Here is a 17,446-nt window from a genome sequence, read left to right as displayed (position 1 = left end):
AAGCCCATTAACAATAATTGGACTGACGAACGAACCTTAAACTCCCAACGAAAGAAAAAGAAACAAAGAGCACGTAAGCACAAAGAACTTTGAAAATTCAGGATATTTTTTATATAACCATCTAATAAAGCTTACTTGCTCAAATAAAAATAATCTAAATAAATCCAGTTCATAGAAAAAACTTAAAAGACTAGATAAACATAAGTGGATATATCTATAATTCTCTATGCTTCCTTGAAAATGGGTGGACTGCCGGAGAATATATACAAGATGTTCTATTATAACCAATTCTTCTTCAACAACCACATTTGAACGTTATTTTTTATGATTCGGTAGCTGAAATATGCCTTTTCTTCTGCCTTCTACCTGGCGGAACCTTGAAATTTTGAGGTTTAATAATTTGTGACTTAACACTCTCTGGTACAAATTCAAGAATCTGTATGTCCTACAAGATGTATTTGTCTTTCATATGTTTTTAGCCAAGATTCCTTTAAGCTCCACTCCGAGCAGAAATTGAACTTCTTGATGTTTCTCTTTTCGATAGCTGTAATTGCATGTATACATAGTAATTCATCAAATTGAAACTGAAAACAATCATGTGCTCTTTTGTTTAAGTCAACCAAGAAAGTATTTCCTTCTTCCTCGACTCTAGAACGCCATGAATCAACAGGGAAAACCTTCAAAGTGATTTGAAAAACTATAAGTTAGTACATTATATTAAATTATCATTAAAATAATAAACTAAAGTAAGAACATAATACTTACATTTAAAATTGTAATGACCCGGTCAGTCATTTTGAGTGTTTGTCACGCCCCGACCTCGGGGAGCGCGACTGACGCTCAATAGAGTTACCCCGGTCGAGCAAGCATGCACAGTGCTGTCTACCCAACTCACCCATAAATAAAGAGGAGAATACATTTCATTAATTAGTCAGTAAGAAGTCATGAGAACAACACCAGTACATTTCCATTAGTAATATCCCGTGATTGTAACCAATGATATATTAGTCATTTAGTAATTAATTAAGTCAAAAAAATGATGCACAAAAAGAAAGAAAAGTCAAACAAATCTAGCAAAATAAACTAATAAAATAAAATAAAACAAAAAGGAGTATGTAAATGGGCCTTACCCATCAGCAACGTGAGGGCATAGGAGAAAAAGAAAAAAAATATAAAAGGATAAAGGGATTTTGGGGGAAAAGGAACGCAGTGAAACAGAAGCTTCAATTAGAGAAGATTTGAAATTTAAGAACAAAAAAAATTGAAGAAGGCTCATCCAGGTAAAAGGCAAAGAAAGTAAATAAGGAATTTTGTTGAAATCTTATAGTCAACAAGGCATAAAAATTAGAAAGGAGCTCCGGTTCAGTCTTTGTTCCGCAAAACTCCTACCCTATTAGAAAAATAAATTTACATTCTTAAGTCTCAGCGATAAGCTCCAGGTAATTGTATATATTTTTTCCTTCTTTTGAAACAGTAGTAATTTTTAGATACATGACTCCTCGTGAGACTAAGTAAATATAAAGTTGGGATTTGATTCTGAGTTAAAAAGAGGAGGTTAGGGAATTGAGAGAAATCCGTAAGATTTTCCATGAATTAAGCAGTTATATTATATGAATAGGCTAAAAAGTTATAGATTATGGACTAATTAAATTACTTATAGTATGGGTAAATATAATTCAGCGAATTAAGAGTCAAACATGAAGCCCAAGGGTTAGGTATTCTAAATTAGCTATAAATTAGCCTAAACATGGAAATTAACATGAGATCGATATTATGTAATTATAAATTTATTGGAAGAAGTTGTACGAATTGCTCGAGGTGAAGCATTTAGTATTTCGGCACGAGTATAGTGAGTAGTAATCTTACCACAATTTGTGTTTTATTAACTTGCATGACTTACACATGATTTTTAATATGAATATGTTATCGATTATTTTGAGTTGCATGTGGGACAGGTCTTTTACTTGATATGATACTGAAATAGTTATTTGAGATGATTACCATTGTTTTAAATATTTCCGTTGTCACTAAATATGTTTTACCGTTACTTGAATTTACTACTATTGAAATGAAATTACATGATTTGATAAGAACTGAAATGCCCTATATTATTTTAAAATATTTTTTTACGGGTATATACTAATTACAGAGACAAGTATAAATGGGAGTATACATTAGAGGATCCCGTAGCTAACGGCGGGTTCGTTAGACCTGGTGAACCTTGTAATTACCGATTATCGTTACAGCCCTCGCTAGTGGGAAGGTAGAACTAGCATACCGTTATTGATTTCCCTTGAGTAGGGACTACCGTTATATTTGACTTCTTGCAAAGAAGTCCACAATTATACCGATTACATGATATGTTCATTGAAACCTCCCAAACATGAATATTGATATTACACAGTATTTACCGAGCTTATTACCGAATATTACATGAAAAACATGATGAGAGTGATTATTATCTATTGTTTCTGAAAGAGCATTCATATGATATTTTCTGTTTAATATATATACTAGCATGTTTTTTGACTTGTCCCCAATAAAAACGGTTGTGGTTAAGTGTTATTACTCACTGAGCTAGCGACTCATTCCCTGCTAATTTTTTTTACAGAGACAACAGTCGAAGCGGACGAGGATTTCGTTAATTAGAGCACACAACTTGATAGTTTTTGGTGAGCCTCACACTTATTCGCGTGGGCGAAGATTTTATTTATTGTTAAATCTTTTCTTTGAACTCTTAGAGTCGCTCCATATTCATTCTTTTAGTGTCATGAGTATTCTTTTGTTATTATAGACTTATGTTGAGTATCGCTCTTTGTTATCAAAGTTGGAGATAAATTAGTATTTCTAGCTGTTAGTGAGAGGACTATTAATGGTAGATATTTGTTTGGGTTAATTGATAAAGTTATTGTTGTTTGGATTGATATTAGGATGTTTGGTTGTTGATTTGAGACATGGAATTTTTGGATAGTCCAAAAACAGGTAAAACTCTGTCCGGTGTTCTGCAAAATACCAATGAGGCTTACTTGGGGCACTTGCTCCTAAGTTCCGGTCATGATCCTAAATTGGGTGTGATAATTAGTTACATCATTAACAAGTTTTCAAAACAGTATATTGTACAATCACAGTTAAATTGGAACAGATGATATGATTACAACATTTTTAGTTTAACCTTCCCAAAAACATATACAACCCACACTATGTCTACGGAGCCTCTAACAGAAATAAAAGAGTGTTATGACAGTGCCCGCAATAACGCCTCGGCTATATCTCAAATATTATGCTAAAAGGATAAAAGATATATGACCCCGAAATGAAGTGGGGCTCACCAAATCAACCGAGGAGAGGGTGTGCTGCTATCACTGATCAATACCACATGCATCCATTAAAGATGAAGCGCCCCCGGTAAAAGGAACGTTAGTACATATGGAATAGTACTAGTATGTAAAACTAAACACCCTCTCAATAGAACGAGCAAAAGTAACGGAGAGTAAAACATGAAATCAATAAGAGACTCAAACAATATCAAGGTGTCAAGTTAGAGGAAAGGTAAATTTCAAATAGGTTTCAGTAATTTAATGTTGGGAGGTCTTTAGCACCGATACACCACCATATTTTAGCACAGAGTCCGATCTTAGCCCGACCGGCTAAGTCATCTCACCCCGATACATACACTCACAATACCACCATGTGCGCGGTATGGCGTCCGATCTCAGCCCGATTGGCTAAGCCGTCTCACCAAAATACCGTGTGGGTCGACATCACATCACATCTCGCTAGCAATAATATCATCCTATTTAAGGGGAAACATCTCAACACACTAATCTCATCCCATATGAGGGGAAACGGTCTCATCATATTAACACAGGGATTTACCCCCCAATCTCTCCTACACCGGCACATGTAGTTTTGGGGTTAGGTTGTTCCGACTTACCCTTCTTCGGTGGCTAAACGATACTCCCAAGGCATTTATTATTAAAAGTATTTACCACTCCATTCATATTCTTTTACATGTCATTCACGCTACTAAAAAATTAGGTTTTAGCGACGGACAAATTCTGTAGCTAAACAGAACAATCCGTCGCTAATCTTATTTAGCTATGGATTATCAAGAAATTCTGCTAGCTACGAGCGTTTTAGTGACAGATTAGCGACGAAGTTCGTAGCTAATTCCAGTTTTTTTTTGTACTGTCATTTTATTGGCACTATTGGCCATAACGCAATATCATCCTTGCCACATTGGCCGTACTTCATAATTCATGCTCACTATTCCACTTTCAAACATTAACACAGATTGCCAACAACAAACATTTCTATTCAGGACTTTAAGCACACGTTTGAGCAATTTATGATCTTAAGCACATGTGATTCCTTACACAATTTGATATGATTACTTTCATTTGGGCTTGACTTGAAGTATCAACATTTTGATCATTCTCATACTTTGAAAATGCTCACAAAGAATAACATAACATGATAAGAATGCTCCGGATTACATTTTGAACGTATTCATATAAATACATCTTTCGACACCAAACCCATTCATAAAAGCCAATTCATAATGGACAACTCGGGACTTACGAGAACATCGTGGCAATTCAATTCCAAGAGAGAAGTTTAGCTAATATACCTTGCCTCGAGCTTTTTAAATTACTACAATGTTCCGAAAATCTTAGCCACTTTGATCTATTTAGAGATATAGCAAAAATAAACACAAATTAGGAAGGAGTTCATAGTTCCAACTCACTTGAGCATTTTATCAAACACTAGGTGTGCATTAAGGTTTCAAGGTCCTCCTATGGTGGATTCTTTCACCCCCACTACCCAAAGTTCACCCAAAAGAGTTCAAAAGTCCTCCTACTACCCTTGATGGTACTTGCATGTAAAAATGAACAACTCTCACACTCAAGAATTGCTTGGCTTATTACATATTTTCAATTAAAATCACGAAATTGAGGGCTATGGAGTAGAAACGTTACCTCTAGGATGAAGACCTAGTGAATTCTCCTTGCAAATTCTTCAACTTTGAGCAAGAATTGATGAATGATGAGCTTAGAAATCTTCCTCTCTCACTCTATGTTACTCCCTTTCTCTGGAAATATATATTTTTCCCCTTTAAAATGATCCCCAAGGCTATTTAAAAAGGATGGGGTCGGGTTCAAAATTTAGAAAAAATGAAGTCTCGATGTAGGTCTGCCTTTTGTGGTCCGTGCAATGAGCCGCATAATGGCCCCCGGAACTGGGCACTTCTTCCTCAATCTGCAACCGGTCTGCGATCCGCAGGCCCATTCTGCGATTCTGCGGTCGCATAATGTGCCGCAGAACCTCCCTCCGAAAAATTTTAAGCTAGGTCTGCGATGGGTTATGCGGACGCATAATGGTTCGGAAAATTTGCACAGATTTCTGCCTCAGTCTGCGGTAGATCTGCAATCCGCAAAGCAGTTCTGCGCCCGCAGAAAATGCCCTGTATTTCCAAAAAAAAAAAAATTAACTCCCCAACGCACTGTTCCACCCAAAAATTCCAAATCGCGGCTCGCAAACTCGACGTGAAGAATCCCTACAATTGCCAACACATAAGCCTACTTCGGCACCACGAAACCTCGGGTCTTAAGTAAAAATTTTACGGGGCCTTACAGTGTTGTAACCCTTTTAACCCATTTACTGCTTATTCTATGCTCAATTGTTGATATATGACTTGTCGAGGTAGTTGGTTTGGTTCAAGGGATGTTTCGAAATGAGTTGAGACACTTAGCCTCAAGGTTGGAAGCTTAAGTTAAAACGGTTGGCCGACTGTTGACTTATGTGTAAATGGCTCCGGAATGGAGTTTTATGGTTTTGATAGCTCCGTTGGGTTATTTTGGACTTAGGGGTGTATCCGTATAGTGGTTTGGATGTCTGTAGTTAAATTTGGCTTGAAATGCCGAAAGTTGGAAAATTAGAAGTTTTGGAAATTGAGAAGTTTGACCGAGAGTTGATTTTGTGGTTACCGGGCTCGAATTTTTGTTTCGGAAGTTGGAATAGGTCTGTTGTATCATTTATGATTTGTGTGCAAAATTTAAGGTCAATCGGACTTGATTTGATAGGTGTCGGCGTCGAATGTAGAAGTTAGGAGTTCATAAGTTCATTAGACTTGAATTGGGGTGCGATTCATGTTTTTGATTTGGTTTGATGTGATTTGAGGCCTCGACTAAGTTCGTATGATATTTTTGGACTTGTTGATATGTTTAGTTGAGGTCCCTGGGGCCTCAAGTGGATTTCGGATGGCTAACGAATTGGAATTTGGACTTAGATAATAGTTGATGTTGCACGTCTAGTTTCCTTATATGCGATAGCGTAGGCTTATTTTGGGCAGCAGAGATTTTTTGCTATGTGGTCATGTGGGAAGCTCTGCAATCATGAAGCTTTGGTCATCAGTGCATCGCGAACGCGTGGGTTAAGTCGCATTCGCATGGAGGAAAGGAAGAAGCTGGGGATTTCACGTGTTGTTCTATTCCAACACGTGTGTCTGTCCGCGATCGCGTAAGTCTGGGAAGCCTATGCATCGTGTTCGAGTGGGTGTTTATGCAATCGTGTAGAGTTAAGTTTAGGGGCAGCTAAGTTTGTGTTTCGCGATCGCGAAGAAGGGACATCTGGGCAGAATTTAAAGTCTCAAAAACGAGCTAGGGTTTGAGTTTATTTCACAATTTAATTTTGGGAGCTCGGATTAAGGCGACTCTTGGAGAGATTTTCAAGGGAGTGATTGGGTTAAGTGATTCTTACTCGGTTTGGTTTAATTACATGAATATATCTTTGATTTCATCATTTAATTGGTGATTTGGGTTGAAATGTTTGGGGAAAATCGAGAAAACTTCTTAGGTCAATTTTTGGGGATTTGAGCAAGATTTTGGTGTCGGATTTGAGTAAATTTGATACGGTTGGACTCGCGGTTGAATGGGTGTTCGGATTTTGTAACTTTCATCAGATTCCGAGACGTGAGCCTAGGGGTTGACTTTTTGACTTTTGATTAAGAACTTAGCATTTTCATATGGAATTGATTCCTATAGCTTGAGTTGATTGTATCGAATTGTTTGTGGCTATATTCGAGGTATTCAGAGGCCGATACGCGAGGCAAGGGCTTGTTGGAGTAGAGATTTGCATGATTTGAGGTAAGTAACACTTCTCAACTTGGTTTTGAGGGTATAAATCCCTAAAATTACGTGCTATGTGATTGGTGTCGAGGTGACGTGTATGCTAGGTGACGGGCGTGTGGGCGTGCACTGTAGTAATTGTGATTCAGTCGATTCCATGGAACTATATAGCTATCTTATTTGAATATTATTATTGTACCTCGGGTATTAAGGCACTTGAGCTGTTATTTTCGAAATCATGTTCATGTTATGTGCTGGTACTATTGGGACCCACAATGGTCGTTCTTTGATGTTGAGTTATTTGCTTAATTGCAGTTATGTACTCAGTCGCATTCAATATTGCATATCATATCTCAGTCTCAGTTATCATACATTGCCATATCATGTATCATTGATTTGGGCTGCTTAGCATGAGTGTTGTGAGCCCGAGAGACTAGAGAGATTGATGACTGAGTGAGGCCGAAGGCCCATTTGTGAGTGATATTTATGGGATCGGGTTGCACACTGCAACATGTATTATTGATTCACGATGGGATCGGGCTGCGCGCCACATCAGGATTTATTAGCACTTGGGCTGGATCTACCCATCCAGAGTCTGCACACCCACAATGAGCGCAGTTGTTATTGATTCATGATGGGATCAGGCTGCACACCGCAGCGGGTACTGTACAGTGCTGAGTGATTGAGTGTGATGAGTGATAATTGAGACAGCTAGGTTGAGTACTCTGAGAGTGAGAGTACGCGAGGCTTCCATTATATTACATCACATACGATATACATATTGGCATGTAGATATAGAGATGTCATATTCCTCATATCATTCAGACTTGACATATTTTATCTATTTTGAGTTTAACTGTTAAAGATGGAAGCATGTCTACATTCTTGTACTAGTACCTGCAGATTATGAGTTTCTCTGGCATATTATTGTCATATATTCTTTAAATTTTCTTACTGTTAAATTCTGTATTTGGGGCGTATTGTTCTGACTCGTCACTACTTTCACTCCAAAGGTTAGACTAGTTACTTATTGAGTTGGTTGTACTTATTCTACACCTTGCACTTCGTGTGCAGATCCAGGTATTTTCGGGCACGATGGTTGTTGATCTTGGTGTTTCAGTCATTCGGATATTATCGAGGTAGCTACCTTGGCGTCTGCAGACCTTGACTCTCCCCCTATATCAGTTTTACTTATTCTGTTCTATTTTCTTAGATAGTGTATCAGACTATATTATTGTATAAATGCTCATGTACTTAGTGACACTCGGGTTTTGGGAAATTCTGTATTGAGCTGTGACGTTTTCGTCCAATTTTATGAGACTTTTACTTACTTAAGCTTATTTCCATATATTTTAAATTTTAAGATATTGGTATGTGTGAGTTGTCGGCTTCCCTAGTATCACGATAGGCGTCTTCACGACACTTGGGATTTTGGGTCGTGACAAGTTAGTATCAGAGCCTAGGTTACTTAGGTCTTACGAGTCATGAACAGGTTTAGTAGAGTGTTGCGGATTGGCACAGAGACATCTGTACTTATCTTCGAGAGTTGCTGAACCATTAGGAAAACTTCACATTCTTGTATTCTTGTCATGCGAATTTGTTGATTCCGGGAACTAAACTTTTATTATTCTATTCTCTCACAAATTGTGAGGAAACATGCTACCGGATCAGGCGGGCGACCACCAGTGCCACCGGCTAGGGCCACGAGAGGCCGATGTCGCGGTAGAGGACAAGGTGCAGCTCGTACAGCAACACTTGTAGACCCACCAGTTGCTCCAGCTCAGGAGTAGGTTCCAGATGTGGTTGAACCGGTAGGACCTGCTCTGGCACTAGTTGTGCCTATGTGATCCCAGGCCTTCAGGAGGCTTTGGCCTAGATATTGACCATTTGCACTAGCCTTGCTCAAGCAGTTTATGCTCAGGCCGCGCCAGCTACTTCTCAGGTCGGGGGAGGTACTCATACTCTATAGCAGGTAGTGCAAGGACTTCAGACATGAGGGGGGGTTACTACCAGCCCAGCCGGTTGCATTTTCTCAGGCCCAAGTGGTCTCCGTTATGAGTGATGAGGAGCAGAAGAGACTAGAGATATTTGGGAGGCTCCGGCTTCCATCCTTCAGTGGGATTGAGTCACAGGATGCTCAAGACTTCTCGGATAGGTGCCAATGTATTCTTCGCACGGCGGGTATTCTGGAGACCAGTGGAGTCTCCATTACTACTTTTTATCTATGAGGGGATGCCTTAAGATGGTGGGAGGCCTATGAGATGAGCAGGCCAGTCAGTGTTGCACCATTTTCATGGCATGAGTTCTCCGTTCTCTTCTTGGAGAAGTTTGTGCCACAGACCCGTAGGGAGGAGTTGCGTAAGCAGTTCGAGCAACTATGCCAGGAGTGCATGTTTGTGACCCAGTATGAGATGAGGTTTTCAGAGTTGGCTCGTCACACAGTTTGGTTGGTTCCCACTAAGAGGGGGAGGATTAGGAGGTTCATTGGTGGACTCAACTATCAGTTACGTTTTGTTATGATTCGGGATAGTGTATCAGGTGCTAGGTTTGACGAGGTGGTTGATATTGCTCGGCGACTAGAGCTGGTTCTCAGTCAGGTGTGTGAGGAGAGGGAGGCCAAGAGGCCTCGTGGTTTGGGTGGTTTCAGCGGTGTTCCCTCTAGGGGTTAGTTCCACCATGGTAGGGATCGTCCTAATAGGCCCGCTCAGATGGATCGTCTAGTTCATCGTGGCGCATCAGCTATCCATGGTTCATAGAGTGCTTGATCAGGTCAGTCATCTCTTAGTACACTTCCAGCTCAGAGTTCATCTCGTGCTCCTTCAGTTCAGGGTTCATCTACACCATTGGTAGTTATTCTTGTTTGCGGGATCCGCTCTAGTACTTGCCGCCATTTTCCGAGAGGGGTTATTTTGAGTGTGGAGAGTTGGGTCATGTGAAGAGGCATTGTCCGCACCTTTCGGGAGGTCTAGTTCAGTAGAGGAGTCAGGCTACAATTTTTGTACCAATTACTTCACCACCCGCTCAGCCAGCTTGGGGTGGGGCTCAGACAGCCAAGGGCCGCCCTAGAGGGGGAGGCTGATCTGGTGGCGGTGAGGCTCGATTCTATGTTATTCCTACCAGGCCAGAGGCCGTTGCTTCAGACACAGTAATCACAGGTATTGTCTCAGTATACCACAATGATGCTTCTATATTATTTGATCCTGGTTCCACTTATTCGTATGTATCATCATATTTTGCTTGTTATCTGGATATGCCCCGTGAGTCCTTAGTTTCATCTGTTCATGTATCTATGCCAGTGGGCAATACTATTATTGTGGACCGTGTATATCAGTCGTGTGTAGTGACTATTGGGGATTGGAGACTAGAGTTGATCTCTTATTGCTTAGTATGGTCGATTTTGATATGATTTTGGGTATGGATTGGTTGTCTCCATGTCATGCTATTTTGGATTGTCATGCTAAGACTGTGACGTTGGTGATGCCGGGGTTGCCAAGAATCAAGTGGAGAAGTTCTCTAGATTATATTCCCAGCAGGGTGATTTTATATTTGAAGGCCCAACAGATGGTTGGGAAGGGGTGTCTGTCATATTTGGCCTTTGTGGAGGATTTGGTGTTGATACCCCAACTATTGATTCTGTTCCGGTGGTGCGACACTTTCTGGATGTGTTTCTTGTAGACCTGATGGGCATTCCACCCGACAGGGATATTGACTTTGGTATTGACTTAGTGTTGGGCACTTAACCAATTTTTATTCCTCTGTATCGTATGGCACCAGCTGAGTTGAATGAATTGAAAGAAAATCTTCAAGAACTTCTTGATAAGGGGTTTATTAGGCCTAGTGTGTCGCCTTGGGGTGCACCGGTTCTGTTTGTGAAGAAGAAGGATGATACTATGCGGATGTGCATCGACTATAGGTAGTTGAACAAAGTTATAATGAAGAACAAGTATCCTTTGTAGTGCATTGATGATTTATTTGACCAGCTTCAGGGAGCGAGGGTGTTCTCTAAGATTGATTTGAGGTCTGGGTATCACCACCTGAAGATTCGGGACTCGGATATCCTGAAGCTGACATTCAGGACCTGTTATGGTCACTATGAGTTTCTTGTGATGTCTTTTGGGCTGACCAACGCCCCAGCAGCATTCATGCATCTGATGAACAATGTATTTCAGCCATATCTTGATTCGTTTGTCATAGTATTCATTGATGATATCCTGGTGTACTCACGTAGTCACGAGGAGCAGGCCCAACATTTGAGGATTGTACTACAGTGGCTGAGGGAGTAGAAACTTTATGCCATGTACTCCAAGTGTGAGTTTTGTCTTAGTTTAGTGGCGTTCTTGGGGCACGCAGTGTCCAGTGAGGGGATTAAGGTGGATCCAAATAAGATAAAGGCGGTTCAGAGTTGGCCCGGTTCAGAGTTGGCCCGGGCCGTCTTCAACTACTGAGATTCGGAGCTTTCTCGGCTTGGCAGGATATTATCATCGCTTCGTGGAAGGTTGCTCGTCTATTGCAGCGCCTTTGACCAAATTGACCCAGAAGGGTGCTCCATTCAGGTAATCGGATGAGTGTGAGGAGAGCTTTTAGAAGCTCAAGACTGCCTTGACCACAGCTCCAGTTCTAATTTTGCCTTCAGCGTCAGGCTCTTATATAGTGTATTGCGATGCATCTCGGAGTGGTATTGGGTGTGTCTTGATGCAGGAGGGTAGATTGATTGCTTATGCTTCATTCCAGTTGAAGCCTCATGAGAAGAACTACCATGTTCATGATTTGGAGTTGGAAGCCATTGTTCATGCATTGAAGATTTTGAGGCATTATCTCTATGGTGTGTCTTGTGAGGTATTTACGAATTATCGAAGTTTCTAGCACTTGTTCAAACAAAAGGATCTAAATTTGAGACAGCGGAGATGGTTGTAGATGCTAAAAGACTATGATATTACCATTATGTATCCTCCCGGGAAGACCAATGTGGTGGCCGATGCCTTGAGTAGAAAGGCGGTGAGTATGGGTAGCCTTGCATTTATTCCTGTTAGTAAGAGACCGCTTGCAGCTGATGTTCAGGCCTTGGCAAATCAGTTCGTAAGATTATATGTTTCGGAGCCTAGTCGGGTTCTAGCTTGTGTGGTTTCTCGGTCTTCCTTATATGACCGCATCAGAGAGCGCCAGTATGATGATCCCCATTTGCTTGTCCTTAAGGACACAGTTCAGCACGGTGATGCCAAGGAGGTTACTATTGGGAATAATGGGTGTTAAGGATGCAGGATCAGATTTGTGTGCCTAATATAGATGGGCTACGTGAGTTGATTCTTGAGGAGGCCCACTGTTTGTGATATTCCATCCATCCAGGTACCGCAAAGATGTACAAGGACTTGAGGCATCACTATTGGTGGAGGAGGATGAAGAAGGATATAGTGGGGTTTGTACCTCGCTGCCTAAACTGTCAGCAGGTGAAGTACGAGCATCAGAGACCGGGCGAATTGCTTTAGAGGCTTGAGATTCCGGAGTAGAAATGGGAGCGTATCACCATAGATTTCGTAGTTAGGCTCCCACGGACTTCGAAGAAGTTTGATGCTATATGGGTGATTGTGGATCGGTTGACCAAGTCCGCACATTTCGTTCCAGTTAGGACTACTTATTCTTCGGAATGGTTGGCTAAGATCTACATCCGCGAGATTGTTCACTTTCATGGTGTGCCGGTGTCCATCATTTCAGATTGAGGCACGCAGTTTTGGAGAGCAATGCAACGAGAGTTAGGCACACAGGTTGAGTTGAGTACAACATTTCACCCTCAGACGGACGGACAGTCCAAGCGCACTATTCAGATATTGGAGGATATGTTACGCACTTGTGTCATATATTTCGGGGGTTCTTGGGATCAGTTTCTACCGCTCGTAGAGTTTACCTACAACAACAACTACCAATCGAGTATTCAGATGGCTCTGTATGAGGCTTTGTATGGGAGACGGTGTCAGTCTCCGATTGGATGGTTTGAGCCGGGTGAGGCTAGGTTGTTGGGTACTGACTTGTTTCAAGATGCTTTGGATAAGGTTAAGTTGATTCAGGATCGGCTTCGCACGGTGCAGTCTAGACAGAAGAACTACACCTATCGGAAGGTTCGTGATGTTGCTTACATGGTTGGGGAGAAGGTACTACTCAAAGTTTCACCCGTGAAGGGTATTATGAGGTTCGGGAAGAAGGGCAAGTTGAGCCCTCGGTACATTGGTCCATTTGAGGTGCTTCAGAAGATTGGAGAAGTGGCTTACGAGCATGCTTTGCCGCCTAGTCTGTTGAGTGCTCATCTAGTGTTTCATGTTTCTATGCTCCGGAAGTATGTCAGCAATCCGCCTCATGTTTTGGACTTCAACACGGTTCAGCTGGATGGTGATTTGATTTATGATGTAGAGCTGGTGGATATTTTGGATCGGCAGGTTCGAAAGTTGAGGTCAAATAACATAGCTTCAATGAAGGTGCAGTGGAGAGGTCAGCCAGTCGAGGAGGCTACTTGGGATACCGAGCGGGAGATGCGGAGCAGATATCCACGCCTATTTGAGACTCCAGGTATGTTTCTAGACCCGTTAGAGGACGAACATTTGTTTAAGAGGGGGAGGATGTAACGACTCGGTCAATCGTTTTGAGTGTTATAGCTCGTTCCCCTATTTAATTCTTATTCTATGCTCAATATTTGGTATGTGACATGCGAGGGTAGTTGGTTTTGTTCCGGGGATGTTTCGGAATGAGTCGAGACACTTGGTCTCAAGGTTGGAAGCTTAACTTGAAAGGGGTGACCGACTGTTGACTTATATGTAAATGGCTCCGGAATGGAGTTTTGATGGTTCCGATAGCTTTGTTGGGTTATTTTGGACTTAGGGATGTGTCCGAATAATGATTTGGAGGTCCGTAGTTGATTTTGGATTGAAATGACGAAACTTGAAAAGTTAGAAGTTTGACCGAGAGTTGACTTTATGGTTACCGGGCTCAGATTTTGGTTCCAAAAGTTGGAATAGGTCCGTTGTGTCATTTATGACTTGTGTGCAAAATTTGAGGTCAATTGAACTTGATTTAATAGGTTTCGACATCGAATGTAGAAGTTAGGAGTTCATAAGTTCATTAGGCCTAAATTGGGGTGCGATGCGTGTTTTTGATTTTGTTTGATGTGATTTGAGGCATCGACTAAGTTTGTATAATATTTTAAGACTTTATGGTATGTTTGGTTGAGGTCCCGAGGGCCTCAGGTGGATTTCAGATGGCTACCAGATTGGAATTTGGACTTAGATAATAGCTGATGTTGCAGGTCTAATTTCCTTATACGCGATCGCGTAGGCTTATTTTGGGCAGCTAGGATTTTGTGCTATGCGGTCGTGTGAGAAGGTCCGCGATCACAAAGCTTTGGTCATAGGTGTATCGCGAACGCGTGGGTTAAGTCGTGTTCGCGTAGAGAAAAGGAAGGAGCTGGGGATTTCACGCGTTGTTCTATACGAACGTGTGTGTTTGTCCGCGATCGCATAGGTCTGGGAAGCCTATGCATCGCGTTCGCGTGGGTGTTTATGCGATTGCGTAGAGTTAAGTTCTGGGGCAACTGAGTTTGTGCTTCGCGATCGCGAAGAAGGGACATCTGGGCAGAATTTAAAATTTAAAAAATGAGAGTTTGAGTTTATTTCACAATTTGATTTCGGGAGCTCGAATTAAAGCGACTTTTAGAGAGATTTTCAAGGGAGTGATTGAGGTAAGTGATTCTTACTTGGTTTTGGTTAAATTACATGAATATTTCTTTGATTTCATCATTTAATTAGTGATTTGGGTTGAAAAGTTTGGGGAAATGGAAAAATCTTCTTAGGCTGAATTTTGGGGATTTGAGAGAGATTTTGGTGTCGGATTTGAGTAATTTTGGTATGGTTGGACTCATGGTTGAATGGATGTTCGGATTTTGTAAATTTTATCGGATTCGAGACGTGAGCCCGGGGGTTGACTTTTGAGTTAACGTTTTGACTTTTGATTAAGAGCTTAGCATTTCATATGGAATTGATTCCGATAGCTTGAGTTGATTGTATCAAATTGTTTGCGGATAGATTCGAGGTATTCAGAGGCCGATTCGCGAGGCAAGGGCTTGTTGGAGTAGAGATTTGTACGATTTGAGGTAAGTAACACTTCTAAACTTGGTTCTGAGGGTATGAATCCCTGAAATTATGTGCTATGTGATTGGTGTTGAGGTGACGTGCATGTTAGGAGACGAGCATGTGGGCGTACATTGTACTAATTGTGATTAAGTCGATTCCATGAAACTGTGTAGCTATCTTATCTGGATATTATTATTGTACTCCAGGTGTTAGGGCACTTGAGCTATGATTTATGTTAGAAATCATGTTCAAGCTATGTGCTAGTACTAATGGGACCCACAATGGTCGTTCTTTGCTGTTGAGTTATTTGCTTAATTGCAGTTATGTACTCAGTCGCGTTCATCATTGCATATCATATCTCAATCTCTGTTATCATACATTGTCACATCACATATCATTGATTTGGGCTGCCTAGCATGAGTGTTGTGAGCCCGAGAGACTAAAGAGATTGATGACTGAGTGAGACCGAGGGCCCGTTTGTGAGTGATATTTATGGGATCGGATTACACGCCACAGCCGACATTATTGACTTATGATGGGATCGGGTTGCACGCTGCAACATGTATTATTGATTCACGATGGGATCGGGTTGCACGCCGCAGCATGGTTTATTATCGCTTGGGCTGGATCTGCCCCTTCGGAGTCTGCACACCCACAGTGAGCGCAATTGCTATTGATTCGTGATGGGATCGGGCTATACACCACAGCGGGTACCGTACAGTGCTGAGTGATTCAGTATGATGAGTGATAATTGATACAGTCAGGTTGAGTACTCTAAGAGTGAGAGTGCGCGAGGCTTCCATTATATTGCATCACATACGTTATGCATATTTGCATGTAGATCTAGAGATGTTATATTCCTCATATCATCCAGACTTAGACATATTTTATCTGTTTTGAGTTTAACTGTTAAACATGGAAGCATGTCTACATTTCTGTACTAGTACCTGCAGATTATGAGTTTCTCTAAGATATTATTGTCATATGTTCTGTAAATTTATGTACTTATTAAATTCTGTATTTGGGGCGTATTGTTCGGACTCGTCACTGCTTTTAATCCAAAGGTTGGACTTGTTACTTATTGAGTTGGTTGTACTCACGCTACACTCTGCACTTCGTGTGCAGATCCAGGTGTTTATGGGCACGGTGGTTGCTGATCTCGGAGTTTCAGCCATTCGGAGATTATTGAGGTAGATGTCTTGGCGTCTGTAGACCTTGACTCTCCTCCCCTATCTCTCAGTTTTATTTATTTTGTTCTATTTTCTTAGATAGTGTATCAGACTATGTTATTGTATAGATACTCATGTACTGAGTGACACCCAAGTTTTGGAAAATTCTATATTGAGATATGACGTTTTCATACTTTTATTAGACTTTTACTTACTTAAGCTTATTTTCGTATATTTTAAATTTCAAGATGTTGGTATGTGTGAGTTGTCGGCTTGCCTAGTATTATGATAGGCGCCATCACGACACTTGGGATTTTGGGTCGTGTCAAAAGTAAAATCTAAATCTATCTTTTTCTTCAATTCCTCTTCTACCCAACATGAAACATCATAAAAAGTTCCTTCCGCTTCATTTCTTCTTTCATAAAACCAACGTTGTAGCTTCACTTGGATGAAATCCATCATTCTCAATATAGGTTATTCCCTTTCTTCTAATAGCACAGAATTCATTGACTCAACTATGTTTGTTGTGAGCATGTCATATCTTCGTCGTGGACAACAAGAACGCGCCCACCTTTCCGATGGTTCTTCCATCAAGTAGTCAAAAGTTTTCTTATAACCTTTTGCTATCTTTGACCTATATAGATCAAATTCTTTGTGCCTGTAGACTCTTGCAGCACTTTGAAAAAGTTTTATGACCTCACTTTTCTTTCCTTCGCTTTAGGTTCTGCTCCAAATGATAGATACAAATCACATGGTGGCTTTCAGGATATACTTTTGCGATGCCATGTGCAATAGATTGGTGCCTATCTGATAAAAAAATTAAATTGTCACGGCTCCCAATTGCATTGTGAAGCTTACTAAAGTACCACTCATATGAGTTGTTATTTTCAGATTCTGCAATCCCAAAGGCAAGTGGGAATATTTGGTTATTTGCATCCTTTGAAACTGAAATAATTAAAACACCATGATATTTTGACTTCAAAAAAGTTGCATCAACAGCAATCACCGGTCTACAATGATTCCAACCAGCTATTGATGA

General features: G+C 40.9%; 2 protein-coding genes across 2 annotated transcripts in view; both read left to right on the top strand.

Annotated features, from left to right (window-relative positions):
* The window catches only part of LOC104091667 (glucan endo-1,3-beta-glucosidase 8-like), a 152,093-nt gene that overhangs the window by 45,729 nt on the left and 88,918 nt on the right, over nucleotides 1-17,446 (top strand). The gene's annotated exons all lie outside the window — the stretch shown is intronic.
* On the top strand, nucleotides 9,389-17,202 carry LOC138893005 (uncharacterized). Its single transcript, XM_070176768.1, has 7 exons — nucleotides 9,389-9,791; nucleotides 9,897-9,973; nucleotides 10,661-10,841; nucleotides 11,599-11,680; nucleotides 12,471-12,540; nucleotides 13,172-13,552; nucleotides 17,050-17,202. The coding sequence occupies exons 1-7, from the start codon at nucleotides 9,389-9,391 to the stop codon at nucleotides 17,200-17,202; spliced, it is 1,347 nt and encodes a 448-aa protein (XP_070032869.1).

The sequence above is a fragment of the Nicotiana tomentosiformis genome, chromosome 5 (genome assembly GCF_000390325.3).
Source record: "Nicotiana tomentosiformis chromosome 5, ASM39032v3, whole genome shotgun sequence".
Classification (NCBI taxonomy): Eukaryota; Viridiplantae; Streptophyta; class Magnoliopsida; order Solanales; family Solanaceae; genus Nicotiana; species Nicotiana tomentosiformis.
The sequence above is the reverse complement of the archived record's forward strand: the minus strand, read 5'-3'. Positions and strand labels throughout refer to the sequence as shown.

Bases quoted from the DNA above. Each gene is read 5' to 3' on its own strand.
- LOC138893005 (XM_070176768.1), top strand. From the start codon at position 9,389: ATGAGCAGGCCAGTCAGTGTTGCACCATTTTCATGGCATGAGTTCTCC. The intron at 9,974-10,660 runs GTAGTTATTCTT...TATTCCCAGCAG, and splicing joins AGGGTTCATCTACACCATTG to GGTGATTTTATATTTGAAGG. The intron at 13,553-17,049 runs GTTCGAAAGTTG...TGACCTATATAG, and splicing joins TGGATATTTTGGATCGGCAG to ATCAAATTCTTTGTGCCTGT.